This window comes from Malurus melanocephalus, unplaced genomic scaffold, assembly GCF_030028575.1.
Source record: "Malurus melanocephalus ecotype Western Australia unplaced genomic scaffold, MMel_1.1 scaffold_304, whole genome shotgun sequence".
Lineage (NCBI taxonomy): Eukaryota > Metazoa > Chordata > Aves > Passeriformes > Maluridae > Malurus > Malurus melanocephalus.
In genome coordinates this window covers 638,746-661,234 of record NW_026623536.1, presented here as the reverse complement: position 1 = coordinate 661,234, position 22,489 = coordinate 638,746, and the positions used below count along the sequence as shown (strand labels likewise).

General features: G+C 42.0%; 1 protein-coding gene across 1 annotated transcript in view; it reads left to right on the top strand.

Annotated features, from left to right (window-relative positions):
• AFG2A (AFG2 AAA ATPase homolog A) overlaps positions 1 to 22,489 on the top strand; it is a 163,047-nt gene that overhangs the window by 116,179 nt on the left and 24,379 nt on the right. Inside the window, exon 15 of the mRNA XM_057377170.1 lies at positions 7,985 to 8,149. Coding sequence (XP_057233153.1) covers positions 7,985 to 8,149 — 165 coding nt within the window. The remainder of the gene's footprint in view (positions 1 to 7,984; positions 8,150 to 22,489) is intronic.

Genomic DNA, 22,489 nt, shown 5'->3' with positions numbered 1-22,489 from the left:
GCTGACATTCCTGAGGTTTTGCACCTCTTAGACAGGAGCATGGAGGACTCTCTTATGTAAACATACGCTGGAGAGGGTGTGTTATGTTGTTTATTAGCTGATGATAGATTTTTTTTCCCCCTTCACTTAATTTTAACATTACTAAAAATCATTTTATTAGAAATGGGGAGGAAAGGCTGCATGGCATTTAGAGGAGCGGGTGCCTTTCAGTGCCGTCTCCACATTGAAACCTCTGTCAGACCCAGCAAGTGGTGAAGGACTAGAGAGCTCCTGCTCCTTGCTAAAATTGAAGGAAAACAGCCCAAAATTGGGAAATCCTCTGTTCTCATGCCATTACTCAGATTGGACATGGGGAAAGGACAAGACCTTGTGTCTGACAMCCCCCTTTGCAAAGGAATTTTGTGGCTGTAAAATGTGTGGTTGAGTGTCCTGAAGATACAGGCAGATTGTGAAGAATCAATTGCTTTTCTGAGATCATATTGGCAAAGCAGGGGGGATAGAGAGCCTGATTCCCTGTCGGTGCCCCAGTGGGTTTGAACACACATAATTCRGAGCTGGATTTCTGTGGTGCCTAACTGGAATTGTATCAGCATGGTTGCTTGGGTTTGCACTGCTTTTACTGCATTGAAAATGGGCCGTGTTTCTGACAGGTTTAGAGTTTCATAGATGGAGGCCTGGGCAAAGCTTGGCTCCCAATGAGCCCTGCAGTGATTTGTGCCAACTGGCCAATTTAACTGTTTGAAATATCAGATGGGAAAAAAAAGCACGGAGATACTGGTTCTGCAGCTGCAGAGTATCTGCCTGCAGATGTTTCTGCCAAGAGAAGAGGTTGAAACTCAGTTTCTTGAGATATTTTAATCCTATCTGCACAAAACTACATAAAAACGTGCCCTGGTATTGTCTGCATGGGCCAAGGAGCACATTGTTCCTCACAGTTGTGTTTGCACGGTCTCATTGCAACGGAACAAGTCTCCTCAAGCCTCCTTTCTCCACGATTTCTGTGAATTGGCTGTATTAATCACACCCTGCCAGTGGCATGGTGGTGATGCGCAGTGGTCAGGGCACTGCTGTTAGTCTCATTAAAAAGGATGTGAATATTTTGTGGCGTCCAGCTTTGTGCAGGTTTGGAACGACAAACCTGGCCATTCGTTGAGCTTTTTGAGGTTTGATATGCTTTCACATCTACTCTGGAAATTCTTTTTTTGTTGAAGTACTCTAAGCACTGCCTGATTGCGAGTTCGTTATTGAAGTAGTGCTTGTATCTGTTTTAAATCACCACCCTTGGAAATGACTGGTTTGCTGTGAAACATGCAGAAGCAGGGCATGTCCTTCAAGCAGGTGATGACAATGGTTTCTGTTGATTCAAGGCAGTTCTTTTGCCAGGTTTCATTTTGTCAGGAGAAATAAATTTGCTGTTTTCCTGCACACTGGCACATTGTAGGGTAAACTTTTGCTATAAGAGCTAAGAAACTGATCTCTAGTGCTCACTGAAGGTGTAAGTTCCTCTTGGTAGCCCGCAAAGAGAGCAGTTCCAGGAGATACATTGAATTACATGGAGCAGTTTCCCACTGTTGATGTGACAAACTGTGATGTGACAAACGGGTACCAATTAGTGGTTGAAGGGAAAAGATTAACTAAATGTGTAGATCTGGAGGATAAGCAAAGGGAGGAGCTGCTACAAAAGCAGGGCATCTGAGGAACAGATCACATTCTTATTTTGGAGATGGTTCACTCACCGTATCGCTTCATTGTGCTTTGGACTGGAGTCATATCAGCTGTCTCCCAGTTGGAGTCGGTTTGCTGTTTGCCAGTGTATCCAGCCCCATGTTTGCTCCCTGCCTTTAATTCGTGCTCCCGGTGAATGCCTGAGCAGAGGGTTCCCTGCCGCGCTGCTGCCGCTCGGTAGCGCGTTCCTGCTGAACACCTGCTGTCAAACTATCATGTCCTTTCTTGTCAACTTGCACAACGCTCCAGGTCTTGAGCAAGACTGACACCATGGAAAGGCTGTGCAGCCTGGCTTTTATAAATCTGTGTGGAAAGTGAAGCCTTTGCACGGGGGACCGCAGCATTTTCTGRGAGCTGCTTTGTAATAATATTGAGKAAAATTCTGGTAGYAAATGCATTTTATGAARTAGTRGATGCGCWGTAGGTTATGGAACCAAACTGCTCCACCCTGAGAGGARTCGTAGATGTTGTGTAATGACAACAGAGTAATCTGCACAGATCTTGGGAGACGTACAAGGGTGGTGGCCGGCAAAAAAGTCATCAAAGAGGGAAACTGGTTAGAGATGTTGGCATGTGCTGATGGCGGTGACAGACATTGGCACACAAGGAAGAAGGTGGGGAGGTGGAAGAGTGTGAGGAAAGGGGCTCTTGGCAGGAACAAAGCAGTATCGCTTGACTCGGGAGCCTGTAATTACAAGACTGCAGCCTTGTGACACAGTGAATAAGCGTGTCACCTGGAACTGAGGAATTYGGGGCTGTCTCCCAAAGCAGCTCATGCCAGATGGAGCAGGAATAAAAGCCTTGTGGAACAGTAACATTTAGCTCTCTGCTGGTCTGCAGTCTGTAAGTCCTTAATAGCGGCACTCCAATGTGTCTTTTCCCCTCAGCACCTTCTAATTTTGGTAATCAACCCATGGTTGCAAAAAAGTCTCTACTAATCTCTCTAGCAAACAGGATGGATGAACTTCCTGTACTTGAAACTTTTAAAGATCCTAAAATGCCTGGCACTTCCTGATCTGTTGGACTGGGAGCGTGACCTGCTCTGGCACAGAACGATTCTGAAAACATCAGTCACCGAGGTGAGCCTCAAAAGCGTAGGAGAAAGCACCTTTATGGGAGCTGACTTCACTCCTGCCAGAGATAAATGATGGCACAAGAAGGCCTTAACACTTCCCACATTTGCAATGCATCTGTCCTGACATGTGGGCAAAACCATGGAAAGCATCTCATAAACAGCTACTGCTTGCACAGATTGCAGGAAGGCTGTGACTGGGTGATGAGGCCCTGGCACGGGCTGCCCAAAGAAGCTGTGGATTCCCCATCCCTGGAAGCATTCAAAGCCAGGCTGKATGGAGCTTTGAGCAACTTGGGATAGTGGAGTGTCCCTACCCTTAACAGGGGACTTGGAATGAGATGATCTTTAAGGTCCTTTCCAGCCTAGGTCATTCTCTGATTCTCAGATTCTTACTTTAAAATGATTTAGAAATGTTCAAATGCAATTATTTTCCACTTCCACCATTACAGTATTACCCGATGAGGTTACAAGATATAGAGCATCTCTTGAATGGAGARTCTGTGTAAGTAGAGGCCACAACCACAGTTCATAAATAGCAATTTAAATTGGAAGGATTTAGTTACAAAGGACCTATTCCCAGTCCTCTCATTKTCATCAGTGGTCTAATCCCAATGGACTCCAAAGGCAAAATGAAACTTTCAGTTGCATTTCTTAAGTTCTGCATTAAAAGCAATGTATTTACTTGAAAGGAAACATCTTAAATTTAGTATAAAAATCTGTTGCTACTTGTGGAGTAGCAGAGAACATGYAGTAACACTGATTCTCCAGATGAGCTTCTCTACCTGCTGAACTGACTCCCTTTCCCTTACACACCTCCATATGCTGCTGATTGTTTGAGGGTTTTTAATTTGTATTTATTTTTTCTAGATTACTGTCTTGCACTGTTTGTATGTGACTGCTGTAAGATCTGATTAAGAATGCTTTTGGTGAACAAAGCATGGCTGTGGAGATACATCAGTAGGAAAACTGTCTTTTTTCCCATCTCCCGGAAAGCTCATCAGCTGGTTGTACTTCTGCTGGAGTTTTAGTTCTGCTTTCTTTGACACTGACTTCTTGAAATAGCCAAGTATCCTTTGAGAAAGCTAACTGAAAGTAGATGCTTTAAAAAAATGGGAAAGAGAGGAGGAAAATTAGCAAAGCCCTAAGGTTAAATCGGGTCCATTCTTAACAGGAACCACAAATATTTTCGAGGCTTTACCTGTTTAAGTTTTCTTTCCTAAAATAATTACCTTCATAATTGCACACCAAATACACATTTTTTACCCAGGTATCTTTTCCAATKATATATTTTGAGGGAATACTCCATTTTAATTACAAAAAAAAAAAGATAAATATCTCTTTTTAAAAGGGGAGTAGTTTCTCCTTTAAAAAGTGGGTTTTCTATTGATACCCCTGTATTACACGGCAAGTACCCCACTTTCCTAGTGCTCTCCAGAAGAGCATTGTATCTGTACCACTCATAGCCTTAAAATGCATGAGCACTTTGACCCGTTTCATAACTATTGTGGTAACAACAAAAAAATCCCATAWACTTGCAGAAGAATTGCTCATTGGTACGAAGTATTCTGGTTTGGAAGTATTCYGGTTTCTACCAAAACTCCAATTACTTAATTTTGTGCCCTTTCTGGCCGACATAAATTATGCAAGCCTTGCATCTTGACATCAATGAGTTATGTAGCTCTGCGCACACATCAATTAATTTTGGCCCCATCAACTTCCCACCTCCTGTGTGCTCCTCTCCCCAAATCGGGTTTGCATCTCCCAGCCGCGAGCGGTTCATCTCGCGCTGCCGGCAGCCGCATCTGCCCGGGCCTGCAGCCCCGCTTCAACTCTTCACCCTCCCCCTCCTGCCTCTGCTCCTGCTCAGCCAAGCCACCGCCTGCTCCTGCTGAATCCCTCCTCCTCCTCCTCCTCCTGATCCATCCAGGTGTCTTCACCTCGTGCCTTGCCAGTGGGTCACTATCTAATCACAGTGCAGCCACCCCAGGGCAGTGGGACTGGTCTGCAGGTGACCTGGTTGTCCTTATTGCTCTCCTCCCCATTTTAAAAGTGCACATTGCAAGATTGAAGTTCCATCTTCTGGAATGGACTGTGAAAGCCATGGCGTGCCTAGAGCAGCCACCTCCAAAATCCTGCCTGTAGTGAAGCCTGGATCATGCAACTGAGGAAAGCAGCAGCTTTTAGGAGTGTGCGAAAAGTGATGTTGAGGGAAAAATTGGTGCTAGTACCCATCAAACTCAGCACTGCTAGTGAACATAGCCTCTGCCTCAGGGTTGAAGTGACACCACTTCTGTGGGTGTCCACATCACAGCCCTCAGCAGGCTTCCCTAAGCAACCCAGGAAGAGYTCAGTTCCCTCCAGTGGGCAAAAACATCATGAGGGGTGTCTTGTTCCCTTACTGCCAACCTCTGCGTGCAGCTCCATTCTGAGTTCTATTTTGACCAGAAAGGAGAAGCAACTCCATGAGAAGTATGCAGAGACCAAAAGCCCGAGAGGGCAGCGTGATGTCCTGCAGATGAGAGAGGCCTTGAGTTGCTGTTGCTTTCTGGTTGTGTTCCAAGCAGCCCACAGCAGAGCAGCTCTGCAGCCCATCTCCRGCCCCTGACCAGGCCTTTGTCCTCCAGTAACACAGAATAGGTCAAGGCAGGCCCCTTCCTCACCCTCTCCTGCTGATTTCAGCTCCTCAGGAGCATGGAGAGGGGAGGCTGGTGGCTTGCCAAAGGGCCCAAGTGATGACAGCAGAAYGAGGAGCAGTCAGGCTGTGCCCAGGGTCTCCCAGGGTCACCGCGTTACGAGGGCTGGTGGAGACCAGCTCATTTYAATCTGCTTTTGTCTCTAGGGGCCGGAAGGAGTCCGATTCCTGTCTCAAGTTGAGGTTACGGAATATTTTCTCTCCTTTTTGTCTGTGTTGATATAACCAATGAGTGCTGCTGCGATTGACTTTTGCTTTTTTTGTACAGTTCCCAGCACATCTGGTCGCTTGGATAAGGACCCTGGGCCTGATTGTAGCAAAAAAGTAATGATAGTGTGCTTAAAACTTGGGCCTACAACTACGACCATATGTAAAACATAAAGCATTGGGGACAAACTGAAGGCAACACAGATTTTAGTCACTGACCAAAAAAAAAGTGCATTCACTGTATTGTATCTGCAGTTGTGTTTATTGTGCCTCGGAACTAAAAGCTAGGCATTGGAGCGCTTGCTCCCAGCTGATTGGCACTGAGCTGAGTTTTCCCTGTCCCACCTGCACAGCAGCCCTGGTCATTCATCAGTGGGAAGCTAAGCTGGCTCTAGAAAATGTTCTAATTACCTGGGTGTCCTGATGAAACCTGCCTTGGTTTGAAAGAGGCACACCACTGTAATCACGTGAACGTTTCTTGTTTATTCTAAATAATAGAATTGGCTATAGGCATTTCCTTAAGAGCACGCAGAACACAGTTGCAGTCTAATTCCTCTCCCTCCAAGCCTAGTCTTGAAACATGCAAATTTCTCTTTCAAGTGTGTTGGCAAAAAATGGCAACATCCTGACACACGCACACATGATTTAGACACCAAATTACACACCAGCCAAGATACCGTCAGTGAACTGAGCTCTGTGGTGGGTTTRTCAGGAGAGCTGTGGAAAGCACTACAGTCTGCTGAGCAAATAGCAGCAGACAGCTTATTTCTTTCTCTCTTCTGTAGGGATCCAGCACTGGCCTCTGCAGGGTACTGAGTTTTGCTCTTCCCAGGACAGCCTTGCTCTATCCTTGCACGGCTCAGTGCAGCATCACAGGGCTGTGCGCTTTCTGCTGAGCGTTTTCATGTTCTGTTTTAAAAATAACAAGACATCTCTTAACATTCAGGATACATTTTTCCACTCTGAAGCACCACAACAGKCTTTTTAAAGAAACTCTAGGAAGGGTGTTAACTTGATCAATGCTGTGCAGGAAGGAAAGCYCTTTCCTACTATTTTTTCAGCATGACTTTCACTGACATGATCAGGCTGGGAAAAGACTTATTGGCTGACAGCCCAGGACAGCCATGCAATATCTCTAGTCATCTGGACCTCAAACTARTCTACCCAAGGGAGAACCATAACATAAAAACAATTTAGGTTACATGCTGAATCTTATAAACATTGTTCAGTTTTTAAAAAATRGTTTAAATACTATTTATGTGCATTCACTGTGCACGGGATTATTGTATTTTGCTTTCCTTTTTTCTGAATGTTGTAAGAAAGGCTGGGAGAGTTTTTTACTTTTTTTTACTGTAGATGGTTTTCAAAAATCTTGGASATTTTTTATAAACATAGGGAAATGAGCTTCCTCTTTTCTCATAAATTTAAGAGCTTGGCTTCTGCTCCAAATCGGATATAATTGTTTTATATATAGATAAAGTTTACTTTTTGACCCTGTCCAGAGAGCTGTTTGAAGGGAGCTTGCAGAGGCCCAGCGATCCTCCTCCTGCACATGCAGGGCTTTCACCAGACTAGATTGGGGAGAGCATGGCTTTGCCTTAAGACCTCTGTGAGCAGAGTTTTCCACTGCTCTGAGACTGTGCTTCTTTTCTAGAATTTTTTTCCTCCTATCCAGTCTGAACCCTCTATTCTTCCCTTCGTGGCCATTGTCCCCTCTTCCATTGTCCATTGCTGTTTGTTCTGTGGCCTTCCCACCTCCCAGTGGATGCATAATCTGAGTAAACATGGTTGCCCAAAGTGCAGGGCCAAACACACGTGTATGGAGCTGAGCATCACTGGCCTCTCTGTTTTTGTGCATAAAACCCCTGTCAGAATAACCTGCTCTTCTGTAGACATGTGCAGCTCTAAAAATGTGGGGTAAAGCAACATGGATCCAGGGTGTAAGATTGACTTCAACAAAACCCTTCTTTTCTCCACTCATTGTCTTGGGGGAAGATCTGAATTTGGGATGTATCCATTGCCACCTGTCCTTCTGCCAAGTCCTGACATTCCAGCACACCTTGCAACAAGTCTAAAAGTTGAGGAAAATGACTGTGGTTCCTTTATGATTCCTTTTTTCCATAAACTGGTATTTCACAAGCTGAGTAACCTTACTGTCTTTTCTTGTGCAGATTCTTGCTTTTGCTGAAATCATTGGTTATTTGGCGCTGGTATTGTTTTTGAGTTGTGTGATTTTTTTACTTTCTCGATGTACTATAACTTTTGCTGTGRTGCTTTCATTGCAGGCCTTGCTGAGACCGGGGCGAATAGACAGAATTATCTATGTGCCATTGCCCAATGCAGCCACTCGCAGGGAAATCTTCAAGCTCCATTTCAAGTCCATGCCAGTCAGTGATGAAGTCTGCTTGGCTGAGCTCGTGGAGCGCACACAGAAGTACTCGGGAGCAGAGGTAAAACTTGCTGGAGTCGGTGCCCAAAACGATGTTTAAAGTTGAAYTCAAGTATCATCCAGATATCCCTTGAGCCTTCTCAGAGTGCTGCTGGGGAATGTGAAAGGGAATAGTTCACATATTCCCATGTTCTTGCAATCTAGGACTTTTTTACTTCCAAGTCCCCATCAGAGGGGTGTTGCCAGGGGAAGGGTCTCTTTCAAGCAGCCTCATTAATGAAGTGCTGCCCGGAGTGGAGGGGGAGATGGAGGCAAGTTCCCACAAGCTTCCCAAATAATTCCCCCACATCTCTGGGAACTTTTTGAGTGTAGAATTCTGACTGAAAGCCTAAGGTGGGGAGAGGAGAAATGGAATTATGAAATAGTRCAGGGGAATTGCAAAGGAGTCACTTGGAAGCTTGTATATTCMAATTCCATATAATCAAGACCTCACAGCAGCACTTATTGTTAGAGCTCATTGCTATTACTTAGCTTCTGACAACGGATGTCAGACAATTATTTCCTGTCCTAGGCAGGAGAAACTTTCTCARATGCTGCAGCCTTGCAGTTTAATAAGTATCAGTACATTAGTGRTCACCATTCTGCTTCCTGAATATTATTCATGTCAGTGTCTCGTGAAAGCATATTTCATTCTTTCCTTATTTTAATTAATTGAGAGTAATTACATTAATGCAAAAATCCAAAGAATGTTAATGAGGTTGCCAAGTTAAGCTCTTGAAAGGTATGAAATACTAGAATTTCCACCTTGCTGTAGCAAGCCCTGGTGTCTACATTATCACACCATCTAATTACATAGTCACCTTCTACTTTTTCCATASCAAGTGGAAAATGTGATGTGCTTGCCTTGGTTCCCCATCTTTCTGTGTGYTGTTTACAAAGGCAAGGAAATAAGATAAACTTTTGTCTTGGATGACTGTGGAAGTTTTGTGTGATTGCTGTAATGCTGAAGGTCCTTCTCAAAGGACTGGTTATTGAACGTGATGCTCCCAGGTAAGACTTCTGCTCATTTAGCTGTCACTTAAATGCTGGGGTGTTGTAAAATGCCATGCTGCCTAACCCCTGGCTGRTGAGAGCACTGCTGTGTGTGCTGTGCAGTCATTTTAGGAAGCTGTGTCATAGCAGACACCGAAGCCAAACCCACGAGAGTTTTCCTCCTCAACACACAGGACAGACTGCACTCTGGGAGTGAATGAATGAATCAATGAATGAATCAATGAATGAATCAATGAATGATGAAAGCTGTGTAGTGAGCAGAGCTGGTTTCTCTAGCACATCTTTCTGCCCAGAATGTGGGCTCTCACAATGAAAAAAAAGGCAACAATAAAAAGATTTTAGGCTTAAGTGTTGATCTGGAAAATTGTCACAGCTCTACTGCCTCCGTGTTTTGGAGCAGTGACCTGAAACAGTGTTATGTTTATATTTGRGGGACAGTGACACAACTTGGGAAAATTTATCTGCCTCTGGCTRAGTTACAAGCCTCCAAAAACATAAATATAAACATATCCTCTGTTGCATATGGCAACTGTCGGATTACCAGGCAACACGGGAACRCTTGTATTTTAGAAATTCCTAGCATATGGGGATTTCCTTTGGATGTGGATCAGCTGAAAAGCTAGTGGTGAATTCCAGTGCCTGGTTGATAATGAGTCACAAATGTCTTGGTGCTGGCTTTGTACAGAACCAAAAATAAGTTAATGGGTCACTGAGTGCAGGGGGRGAAAAAGGCTGCTTGTTTCTAATATGGTATTTCTCACAATTTTTGTTCTTTTGCATCATGCAAAGTATTATAATAACTGGGATGTAAAGAGTAAATACAGAAAAAGCCTCAGTCGGGGTTCCTTGGAAGAATATATAAAGTCTTGACAGTTGGCACACACAGTGGCCAGTTTCATTAAAGCCTTTTCTTCCCAGTGTCTCCAGCTTCCCAGCTTTACAAATAGTTTCCGCTGCTGAATGGCAAGTTCCCATTCCACTGTTCTAGCCTTTGTTTAGAGAAAGAAATGGAAAATGCCTGGTTTTGTGGCTAGAAAATGCTGTATGAATAGGGAGTTGCGTGTAAAGATGCGTTGAATCATCSTGACATGAGCTGAATAAACAGCCATTAAAGTGGATAGTTCAGTGTGCATCTGGCTTCCAACTTGGCCCCTTTTCAGATCAGATACTTGTGTATTTTTGTCTGTCATCACTTATGACCAGTTATCTCTGTTCACCTGCTGGATGTACGTTTCTCTTAATGACTACCTTTAAAGATATATCAAGATAGCAAAATAGGGTGATTACTTCCCACTGTTTCATGTGAGGGAACATGGAAGATAATTTATGAGGGTGAATTGCAATATCCTTCTCTTGTGTGAAGTGAAGTTTAAAGTAATAAAAGAAAAGGCATTACATCTGTACAGTTAACTTTTAGGTCAAAGAAATCCTCAGCTTTCTGGAAATATTTGGATTTGACTGCAATCTTAATTTCCAGACCCTTCTGGAGTAGTGTTCTGCAGCAGTGCTTGGGCTCTTCTTCGGGGATACTGCATTTCATTTTGGGCAAAATTGCAGGAGGTCCAACTTTTATGAAACTGATAATTTTTTAATGGTTTTATATAATTAGAATGTCTTCACTCTGAGGTTGTTCACAGTTTGATCACAGCTTTTCCTWGAGCATTTTCACTGTTATACTTCATGCTGAGAAGCTTTATCTGTTTAATTTCCTACTCAAGTAGGAATAATTAAAGATCTGACCACGGAAGTATTTAAAAGCAATGTTTTTGAGTACAGCAGTGTGAGTTCTTTGGGTCTCATTYGCTTGTTTTCATGGTGCTGCTGCAGCCAGCTCACCTTAGGAAAGATGGGCTTTCCACAAAYTCAGGTGCTCCATTTTTCACTTTGGGGTTAGACAGGCAAGGGATGAAGAGAATGTATCCCCAGTGGAGAAATTTTGTTCCAGAAAGTAGGTGATATAAAGGAAAATAAACCCAGTAGAGTGAGAGATGTTAATTTATTGTCTAAACACAGTCAGATGATGTTTTTGTTACAATTTGAAAGGCAGAGAGGGAGGTTTTAAGCAAAAACTGAAACCAGGTGTTGAGTTGTTTTGAGTTTAAAGTTGATTGGAAGTAATAAAAAATTAAATAATCTGGGTATGATGACAATATTCCTCAGACRAGTGTGCTTATAAAAGTAAGATAATGGGACTGACTGATTTTAAATTGGTGGAAAGCAGGTCATGGTGAAAGCCAAGGCTGGCATGGTTTCTATAGTATTATCAGTTTCCATGCTTACAGGACACAATAGTAAAGCGGGAATCTTGGAACCTGTAAATCTTTCACTGGTTCTTAGTCGAAGTGGAACAGTTAATGTAAAAAATATCTTTCTCACTTTGCAATAACTCTCAATGGGAGCACAGAAAATGAAAGGGAAGAAAAGCAAGCTGATGAAGGTTTGCTCTGGCTCAAATAAGAGCAGATGTGATGCCAAAAAGATCTTTGCAGCAGCGAAGTAGCTCAAATCAACTCAAGTCTTTGACTCTTAAAATATGTATTCCAAAACATGCAYGTTCTTGTTTAGCAGATACTGACATATTTAAACTAGTAACTTTAATAAAAATAGCCACCTCAAACTACCAAACACTTTCCAAATTCCTCTCTTTCTTATAGGTACTAAGTACAAAAAGAAYGAGGACRTGTKCCACCGTAGGTGCACAGGARGGTARTTTTAAGAGATTTGGAAAAAWTTATCTATTTAGSAAAGARCATCTGCAGTAAAGGAGAGAGAGGRTTTAGATATAGAGGGRRAAAGGACATTTAAAAAATAAGGATGTGTTATCCTCTTTACATCTAGCTCTGCTTGGAGGAAAAGATCTTCCAGACTTAAGGAAAGGGCTTTCTGCCTAACATTATTAAAGGGCAATGGATTCAATCCTGTATAGTAGCCTAAAATATTTCAGTGAAATGTGATTTTCAAGGTGAGGAATGCCATCAAATTGAAATGTAGCAAGATTAAGGCCTCAGATGAACCTCTGATGTTTCTTTTGGAATGGTGCAGAGGATCTGTTAATTTATATCACTCATTGAAAAGTGAACATTTTTGTGTGGGTGGGTGAGGAAAAGTCTCAGCCTTCATCCAATATGGGTAGCATGGGATCACCTCCTTCCTACACACATTTATCAGTGCTAAGGATATGTTTGGCCCAGGTGTCTGGAAGGTGAGGAAATACCTGGCATTGGGAATGTTTTCCAAATGTTAGTGTTTGGGATAAACGAGATGAATCACCGGAAAGGAAATAACTAACTGCACAGGACTTCCCATGGGATTCTGTCTGCTGCTGGTCTCGCAAGAGCCTCGTACGTGCGGAATGTGCAGACTGGGAATGAGGGCAGTGTGAGCAGCTGGGGATGTCTGGGAACGGGCATGGCAGTGCTGAAAGCAGGACTTTGGGGCGTTACTCTGCCTCTCCCTGCTCTCCTTTTCAGTCACTTCAGCAAGATGTGGTTCCYGTCACCCATTTTTTAGAGTTGGGGCCCAAAGTGGATGGATTTTCATCGTGTTGTGTCTCAGCTGAGGCCTGATAAAGCACTGTGTGCTGACCCAGTGAGGACAGAAAGCATGGCTGGCAATCACCATGCTYGTGCAAAACATAAGGTTTGGTATAGAGTGGAGTATTGGCACTGGAATTTATGCATGGCAAGCTCATCTGGGAAAGAACATTTTCTCCTTCAGTGAGATAATGATTTGCTAATAGTTTAATCAAGCAGGGGAGATTTAATGTGTCTGGCTGAAGGGACATTAGTGTTTCCGAAAAGGTCAGACCCATTAACAGCTCAGGAGGACACAGCCGAAACTGCTTCCTAAGTAACTCAGAGAACAGTGATCCTCAGAGGAACTTGGGGAAAAAAGCCAGAGGGAATTTGAATGAGCACCAAACAGTGGTGAGGTATGAAATTTCATTTGCTTCTCAAACCTGAGATTTTTTTACCCCATGAAGGCCAAAGAGCTGATATTTTGATTCTTTAAATGCTGAAACAGGTCAGCTGCAGGAACCTTACAGCTGATTTCAACATGCTTTTCTTCTTTAACTACTTTAATGCCATTGCCACCCAGGTTGTGTAAATGAGCACTCTTGTGCTTGCTTTTGCATGGTTGTTTTGTGTTGTATTCAGTGTTTGGAGAAAGAACATCAGTARGGGCATCACCTGTGCCAGGAGCAAGGCTCCCTTCCCATGAGTTTGTGCAAACCAGCTGTCATTTCACTAAACCAGCGGAGGCCAGGGGACATGTCTGGGTGTACCAGCAGCACCAACTGTGCTGTTTTGCCTCCTTCCCTGTCTATTCCTTCCCATTTCCCCTGCCTCACTGGTGGCAGGAGCTCCTGGTTGTTGAGGGTGGCAGKGGGGAGTGTGCAGCCAGCACAGCAGGGCACTGCTGAGCTGCCACTGYCACACAGCCTTATTAAAGAAGGACCTAGGCTGAGCCTCTGTCAGCCSGCTTCACTTGCCCTCTGCTCTTGCCTCTAGCTTTGCTGCTTTATTGTCCTGGGTTTGGCTGTAATTCCCAGCAATGGAAAAACATGTTGCTCTTTAAAAGCAGATGGGAATTCATTCCTGAAGGAAAAAATATGTCTCTTTAGGCTACTGCTATTGTTTTCTTGGAGTTTTATTTTCTGCCTGTGAGTTATTTCTAGCAACTTTTAATTTTTTTAAATTTTTTTTTTTAATCAGGCAGTGGGGATTATTCTTCAGTGTCTTAAAGCACACACTCTCAGTATAGCAATGATCACAAGTGGGGGGGTATGTAAAGTTCAGAGTGAAAATTGCATTTGCAGTGATSAGGAAGGAATTGAAAGTGTTGGCTTGTTTCTGCCTTTTGAAGTACTTTCACTGGCGTAACACAAATGCTAATATCAGCTCAGAGTAGTAGAATTGGCTTTTATGTTAAAAAAAAGAAAAATGAAAATAAGTGCTTTTTTCCTCACACGGACCTGTTTTTCTGATTTAAACCTGTAGTGCTGGCAGTTGWTCTTGTAAGTTATGGTGTGTCACGRRKTATGTGGTTAGGAGTGAACTTGCTGCTTGGAGTTTAACTCTAGTCCTAAATTATAAGACAAGGCATACAAATTGAAGAAAGTCACCAAAAAGTCATTGCACTTTGGAGAAAACAGATTCCTGATCCTTTACTCTTATACAACTTCATGGAGAGATACTCAGCATATGCAAGTACATTGGGTATGTCTTAGTACRTTAGCAAAGATATGTCTGATATTTTTTGTTTCCTTGATTTGTATCCACTTTTTTCATAAACTGGGGTGRGTGTGGGAAGTAAATTTTCTTACATATCCATTACTCTTTCTCATGCCCTTAAGATTAGCAAGTCTGGCTTGCTTAAGTGCCTCTTATGATTAATTTTAGTAGTATGCAATGTCTGACAGTCCATTCTCAATTTTCAATTTATCTGTCTTTTTATATATATTCATTTTCCCCTGGGATGTGCTGAGTTAGAAGGGGGCCACCAAGCTGCTTAGAGGGATGAAGCATCTTTCCTATGAGGAGAAGCTGAGACAATCGAGATTGTTCAGCCTGGAGAAGGCTTTGGGGTTACCTAATTGTGGCCTTCCAGTACCTGCAGAGACCCTGCAAGAAAGAAAGACTATTTGTAAGGGCATGTAGTGACAGGACAAGGGGGAATGCCTTCAAATGGAAAGAAAATAGGTTTAGATTAGATTATTATGAAGGAATTGTTCCCTGTGAGGGTGGGGAWGCCCTGGCATGGTTTGCCCAGGGAACTTGTGGCTGCCCCATCCCTGGAAGTGTTCAGGGCCAGGCTAGATGGAGCTCTGAGCAAGTTGACCTAGTGGAAGGTGTTCCTGCCCATGGCAGGGGGGTTGAAACTGGATGATTTTTCATGTGCCTTCCAATGCAGGCCACTCCATGATTCTGTGATTTCAAGGAGGTAGCACCAAGGCATGATTTCCAGTATCAGCTTGGCCTGGGGAGCTGCAGAATTCTCCCCATTTCTACAGTGAAATTACCTTCCATCCTTAATAGAATCAGCCCTCCAAAATCACRGGTTGTACTTGGTCAATGAGATCTGAAATAGTTCTGATTATGATCTTAATTTGCACTGGGAATATTTAGATGTAGTACCTGAAGGCTAATTCAGGATGTTTATACCAGATGAAAGCATCCAGAGGAACACCTTGTGCTGACCTACTTGTGTTTCTGGGACTGTGCCAGTTAAATTGCTGTCATGGTAAAAGAAATGTTAATGAATGGCAGAGGAATAATAGGGCCCAGGTGTAAAAGCCTATTAATCTACCTGGCTATTGTTGCTGTGAATGAAGAACTTGTTATTTTAATGGCAACACTGACTGTTTACACTTCGCTGAACTGCAGAGATTGGAGAGCCGGGTGTGTGTATGAATTAAAATGTTTGAACATATATTGGTATCTTTGTGTGCAGGGAAAATAGGATGTTTGCCTTTGGCAGTCATCTGCAGGAAGTCATTGTTTCTGCTGCAAAAATTTGGAACCTACTAATGAATAATAATATTTAATAAAATCAAATCACAATAGGCTGTGAATTTCTTGGACAATAAACGTACCTAATTTCAAGCTTAAATGCTCTTGCTAGTAAAACTACCATTGTGTAGTACATGCCCCAAATATTCTGCTTCCATTGCTTTCTCCTGTGACAGTAATAATATTCACTTATGTAAAGTGAATTTTGAGGTTTTTTTGGGAGGAATGAACATGATTGATAAAATATTTAGAATGGGCTTTTTTTAAAATTTTTTTCTTAACATTTTAATTGTGTTACTTTGTAAATTTTTGATACTTCCGGTCCCCAAAAATGTGCCTAAGCAGCAGACTTACACACTTGTCATCCCATAAAGTTAKTTGAGTTTGAAATTGCAGTCTGCTATATTTCTTTTGAAGAAGTTTTGCTAATGTGTGATTTTTTTTTAAGTGAGATTTTTTTGGGAAGGAGTAGTTGAAATATCTGCTTTTGTTCCACTTTCTTTTTTTATCCACAGACTTTAACAGTGTCATTGTTGGAGCTGGTGGCTTTTTGGTGAGATTAAGCTCCTCAGTGTTAATTCTGAAACCATTTGAGAAGTTGTTAGTAATTAAGATAGTCACTGATGCTGAATGTGGGAACAGGGAATCTTTCAAGTATTTGCAGCCAAGCCTACATTGTCAAACAGGACAATTTTCATTCCTGCCTTGTAACTTCTCTTTCCCAGAGCCCTGCTGGAAAGCTGATGGGCACAAGCACTGCTGTAACTCAGATTTTTGTGTAGCGGAAGTTGGAAGTAGTTATTGCCCTTAAATACATATGGAAAAGCTTTGGATTGCCTTTGGCAAAAGGATTAAAAGGTTATTGGCAGATGGAAGCAACACAATAATAACTCTGCAGCAAATTATTAGCTACATTAGAAGCAATTCCATGGTCTGTTTTATTTTTTAATTAAACTTTTTTCAAACTATCACCTAGTTCTCAGCTTAGGCTTTTTGTTTCCTGTCTGTGAGTAATGAAAATGTCAGGGATAGCTGGGTAGGAAAAAAGCCTTTCAGGTCTTAGTCTTCTGTAATTTGTCCATGGCATTGCGTGTATAGAAGGGAGCCATCGGATCTGGCCTGACCACTTGCAGTGGGAGAAAACAGAGCAAACTGCAAGATGACTGCAAGTGCTAATTGGTCTTGACATCCCCATTGTCAGGGGAGGAGAACCAAGAGCGTTTTGTCCAGTTTAAAAGAGCTGCTTTGGCTTTTGTTTGATGGTTTATTTTCTTGTTTAGGGAAGGTGGGGGTAGGAGTTATTTTCTCAAAGTAATTGGCATCTTACAGACGTGGTGTTTTTTACCGCATTTCCTAGCAAACAAAGTAAATTTGTGATAAAACTAGAAAATTACTGTTATAGTAACACTGCACAGTGAAACGCACTGTTGGAGGGAAAGAAGAGGGAGAGCAGCATTCTGTCATCTGGTTTGTCCTCTTGTGCTTTTTACTGGGATAAACCAACTTTGTCTTTTTCCAGAACTGTCCCCAGTGAGTTCTCATTTGATGACAAACCAATGAAGAGAGATTTAAAAAGAAGTTGTACCTAGCTCATAGGTCTAACTCTCCGGGTTTACAAGAATTTGTGAATCCATGTCAGGAAATCTCTTTCTGCTCAGTCTCTTCAGCAGCTGATTTCTGTTGCACGGAATGTTTTTTGTCGTTCAGCCAGGGATGAAGGACCAAAGAGCAGGAGCCWGGAGGACATGTTGTGGGGATTTTTCCTGTGACAGGGGCTTGGGTGTTCAKCAGTGCCACAGGCARGCAAAACACACAGACYTCAAACCCAAAACARCGTGCCACTTGTATTTCTGGTTACCTGGGCAAGTGGCAGTTGTGGCTGTGTTCTTAGTGAGAGGTGTTTTGGGGAGTCCCCTTGCCAGGGYGGGCACAGTATGGCTGGAAGGCTCATCACAGGCTCCTCATTTCATGGGCTCTTTGCCATTTCTGTGGTCATTTCTGTGTATTTCTGTGTTACATAAACCAAGGGGCAGAGAACCAAGCAGCACTCCTTTGTTAGCGAAACAGAATTTGCAAGGCAAGAAAATGCGTGCGGTAGTTTAGTGTAAACAAGAGAGAACAAAACTTCTCTTGATTTTGACTTTTCTAGTTTAAGGCCTGAGGACTTCCAAAGAAGTGTTGTTGGCAGAATTGTTTTAATGTACAAATAGCAAGAGCTCATCATGAGATGTCAGCTCTCAGAAGTKGAATATGGAGCATAGTCAGAATGGTAAAAGCTGAAAACTTGCTCTTCATTTCTAACATTTGCTGCTACTAMATTTATAAAAGCATTTGTGAAGTAAGTTGAAAAACCTGGGCCTTGGGGGGATTTTAGGAGAGTTTTTTGCATACARTTATATGTATATGTATGTATATAAAGACCTTTCTCTTCTTGTTTCTGATTTTCTTCACAAGAAAGTAAGTTTTGTGAACTTACCCATACAAAAAGGATTCTGTTTTTTCTTCCTCTTTCTTAATATTGTCTTTGCACCCATGAGCTAAAAAAGATCCTTGGTTTATTTATTTTAAAACATCTATATTTTTTCTTCATTAAACAATATTTGTTATTAACAATATTTACAAAGGAGCAGGAAAAAAAGAAAAAAAAAAAAGTTTGAAATAAATTTGTCTTCAGTCAGTGCTTGGAAGTTGGAATAAGRCATGGAATTGGAGCATTGAGACAGTATCTTACCCTAGGCTAGTTGTTTACCATTGAAGAGGGAGCTTGCATGAGGGAGGGAGTGTTATGTTTTGGACTTACTTCCTTGTAACTCATAAATCTTGGCTGTATAAACGTTCAGTCATTAATTAAGGCTTTCAAATTAATCTGTTTCCTGACTGGACTTGGCTGGTTTTGCATAGAGCAGTGMTGTTGCCCAATCTCCCAGTTTCGGAGTGCTCTCAAACGTGTGACATGGGAGGATGGTGTTTATTATGGAGAGTTAATGAACAGCACGAAAGGAGGGAGGGGGAGCCCCTTGGTTACCAACACGGGCAGGAAATGGGGTGCTGGTGTCAAAATGGTTTTGTGCACTTCAATTGCTTTCCTTACCTCAAACAATGGCAAAAGTGAGGATTTTGTATTGGTAAATGTCAGTTCTAGGCAGAAGTATTTTTTGTTTCTGTTATTATTCTCAAATAGAGTTCTGTCTTTACAGTTCAGTCAGTTTACTCAGGATGATGTATAAATACAGCCAAAACATCTCTCTCATGTGATGGAAAAGATTTCAACTTTTGTTAGAGACTTCTTAGAAATTAATTGGTAGTATTATCACTCAGGTGCTCATTTGGGGCTTGTGTTCTACTTGTTTTACCCTTTCTTTACCAATTTGGAAATGCTTATATATATTTGTGACTTCTTTCTTACTACGCAGCCRTAGAGGAGCTTTTATCGTATGTTAAACTATTTCTCTAATATTAAGTATCTTCAGAAGTTCATCCTGAAGATATACTACTTTTTGTAACCATATCAAACCAGAAATATTTTCGTTACCTGGGTGCCAGTTTTCTAGATGTGAATTAAAGCAGTCAATTTCCTTTAGTTCTGCATGTGGAAAGGATTTCATAAATAACTTGTAAGGTTTAGATAAGATAAATAGAAGAAGAGGGTGGTGAGGCACTGGAGCAGGTTGCCCAGACAAGTTGTGGATGCCCCATCCCTGGAAGTGCTCAAGGCAGGATTGGATGGGTCTCTGAGCAGCATGGTCAGGTGAAAAGTGTCCCTGGCCATGGCAGGGGGGTTGGAACAAGACAATCTTTAAGTTCCCTTACAACTCAAACCATTCCATGTGGAGCATGATAGGAGTACTTGCTAAATATAAAACATAGCATTAAGAAACTGTGRTAATAAATCTCTCTTCTGCCAGTATACATTTGATTGGAAACAATCCTGGACTTGCTGGGAGATAGGATGGATCRTTGGATTGTTTCATTGGTTTCTTCTTTCATATGGATTTGATGAATCACTTGACACATCGTATTTGGTAACAAGTAAACTGTATTCCAAAGCCTGAGATGATGCCTGGTGACATTTATAATTTGCAATCCSTTGTTACATAAGACTTGACATTCAGTGTTGTATTCAGTGATGTCTGTGTGCAACCTTATGGGGCAGAACAAATTACAGTTCACCTTACTGCTTGCCATATACAAAGTAGGACTGGTTTTACCATGTGCAGATTCAAAATGAGAAGCCACATTCAAAATACCTGCAGGACTTTATTAAAGGTGGTGTGGTTTGTGTCTGCCCATTTGTTTTGGAGCCTCTTTCCTGAGGGCTGTTACCAGGAGGTTGCATCAAGCCYTTTGGGAATGGCTGGTGCTGGTTTTGGTGCCATTCTGATACCACACCATACAGCAGAAGTCATTCAACCTATTAAAAAAGGGCTTAAAACTGACTAAATAAGGTGAACAAAGGAACTCAGTTAATGTGGTGATGGGAGCCATGAGCAATGACAGCTCCCTGGACCACAGGCACTGCTCTACTTAACCTGGCAGCCCTGGAGCTCTCCAGGCAGAGAGACCCGTGCAGGATCCCCTTGTGATCATTGCTCCTGCTGTGGTTTCCCAAGGTGAACAAAACAATGATCCTGCTGTTCAAATGATAAACCAAGTCCAGTTATAGCCCAGTCAGGATCCGCACAGAACAGGTTGTTCCCTGCGAGTCGGAACAGTGCTGGTAACATTTGGCAGGAATAGCAAATATGCATTAATATTTGCATTATGATAACAGAGGGAGTCTATTTACAGGCTTATATTTGGTGCTAATAATTCATCCTTGGGTTTGAGATTATTCCTGAAAGTATCTCTTTCCTACAGGAAGAGTCTTTCTTGAAAGTCTCTCATTTTTCAAAAGAGAGAGCTTTTAGTCACTTTATTTTTACCATTTGAAATCCAGCAGCTTTGTTGTACTGATGTTTAGCCTTCCAGGACTTTTTAGCACCAGATTTTTTCCCTTTGAAAATAGTGAGGGGTTTTTGCTGTTTGATTCTTCTTAATTCATATGCAACATTTAAGGAAAGCTTAATTAACCCCAGCATACAGGGAGAGGGAAAGAAAACAGTGCTCAGGAACTGAGAATATATTTAGCTACATTTATACAGAAGTTACTGTATTACCTAAAACCCTTTTTCTTTATTTTTGGATGAGTTTGGGGGCTAGGAAGGGAAGGCAGGCACAGGCTTTGTCAAAAGAAGCGGAGGGAGGAAAAATGCTTCCGTGGATCTGGAAAACAGTAATATAATGAGCTCTGTTTCTGTGTAGAGCTGAAGCAGGTCTTGCTTTTAAAAGTCTTTGAGTCAGAGTTTAAATTTCTATTTAGGAGCTTTKCAAAGGCTGGAAAAGCCATGGAAATTGAATTCTCTTCTCAAGGTGTGAACATAGGACCGGGCTGATCCTGGACAGGAAGGCCAGTTCTTGTTACTGTTTTTTATTAAAATATTTTGTTACTTCTGCTGCAAATTAACATTGGTTTGAACATTTTCTCTCTCAAGTATTGTTCASTCTTCCTCATTAAAAAAACATTTCCTCAATAATAATAGGTTCCATATATGGGAACCATATGTATGTAAAGTGATACATATTAATATAGCAATTGCCCATGAAAATGTGTTTTTTTGCTTTTCCACCATATAATGACCCTTCCCTCTCCTGCCCCCAAACAAGCAGAACAACAAGGGGACCCGTTGAACGGAAATGTGCAGTTTTAAACAATTTTCCAGATACGACGTTTTCCGAGCTGGAGCGGAGCTGGCAGAGGAGGCCAGCAGAGATGGATCACTGGCTGTTCCAGGAACAGCCTGACTCTTAGCAGCAGGGTCAGTACTGGGGCTCGTGTGTGCCTGACAGAGAGTGCTCAGCTTTCCCAGGAAAAGCTGCTCACCAGGTGCTTCAGCAGAGCCCTCTTCCTGCAGGATCCTTCTCTTACAGGACCAGGCTCACTCGGGTGCTTTCAGCTGAGCCCTTGCTCAGTGTTTTGCTGAACTGCAGCRCTGCCATGAGATGGACTTTACAGTGTTTCGCACTTCATCTCAAAAATCTGCGGGGAAAGCATTCCTTAAAAGGAAGGAAAACAACTCCCCTTTTCATTTTTAGATAGTTACAACAGTATCCYGACATCTGCCTGTAGAAACAACACCCAGCCTCTGTTTCATAAAACCATAGAGCTTTAAAAAGCAAGTTACCTTGTGAAATCTCTATTTTTTTTAATCTTTATGCATTTAACAAAAGGAATATTTCCGTGGGTTCTGGTTAAGTCTTGGAACATGATGCAATCAGTCAGTTTGGCCGAGGAGATATTCTCTAAGTATCCTGCAGCAGATGAGCTTGCCAGCTTCCGCAGGGAGAGGAGCTGGGGGAGAGCTACAAGCATTCCTCACTCCTGCCAGTTGTGAGTTAAAAGACTATCAGAACCATTTCCCAAAGCAAAAGGAACACATCAAATTTTTCCTCAACCCACAGGTTGATGGGAAATTTTAACAAATTAAATTCCTGAGTAAGATGAAGTGGGACAGGATATAATCTGTCATTCCTTACATGGGAACAAATGTAGACCTTACTCCTACATTTTACATTCTGCTTTACTTCCTTCTCTTAAAAAAAAAATTTAGAAACACTAAATTGAAAAATTTCTGTAGTTCTATATCTTTGGTTCCATAGACTGAACTTTTTACAGTAGAAATAGAATTCAGAATGTTTCACCTTGTAAAGATTTTAAGTATTTCAATTCAAAATTACTTTTTTAAGATTTCCTTTCAGTTTTGTTGCTAAGTAGAGTGGGTGAGGTTGAATTTGACGCT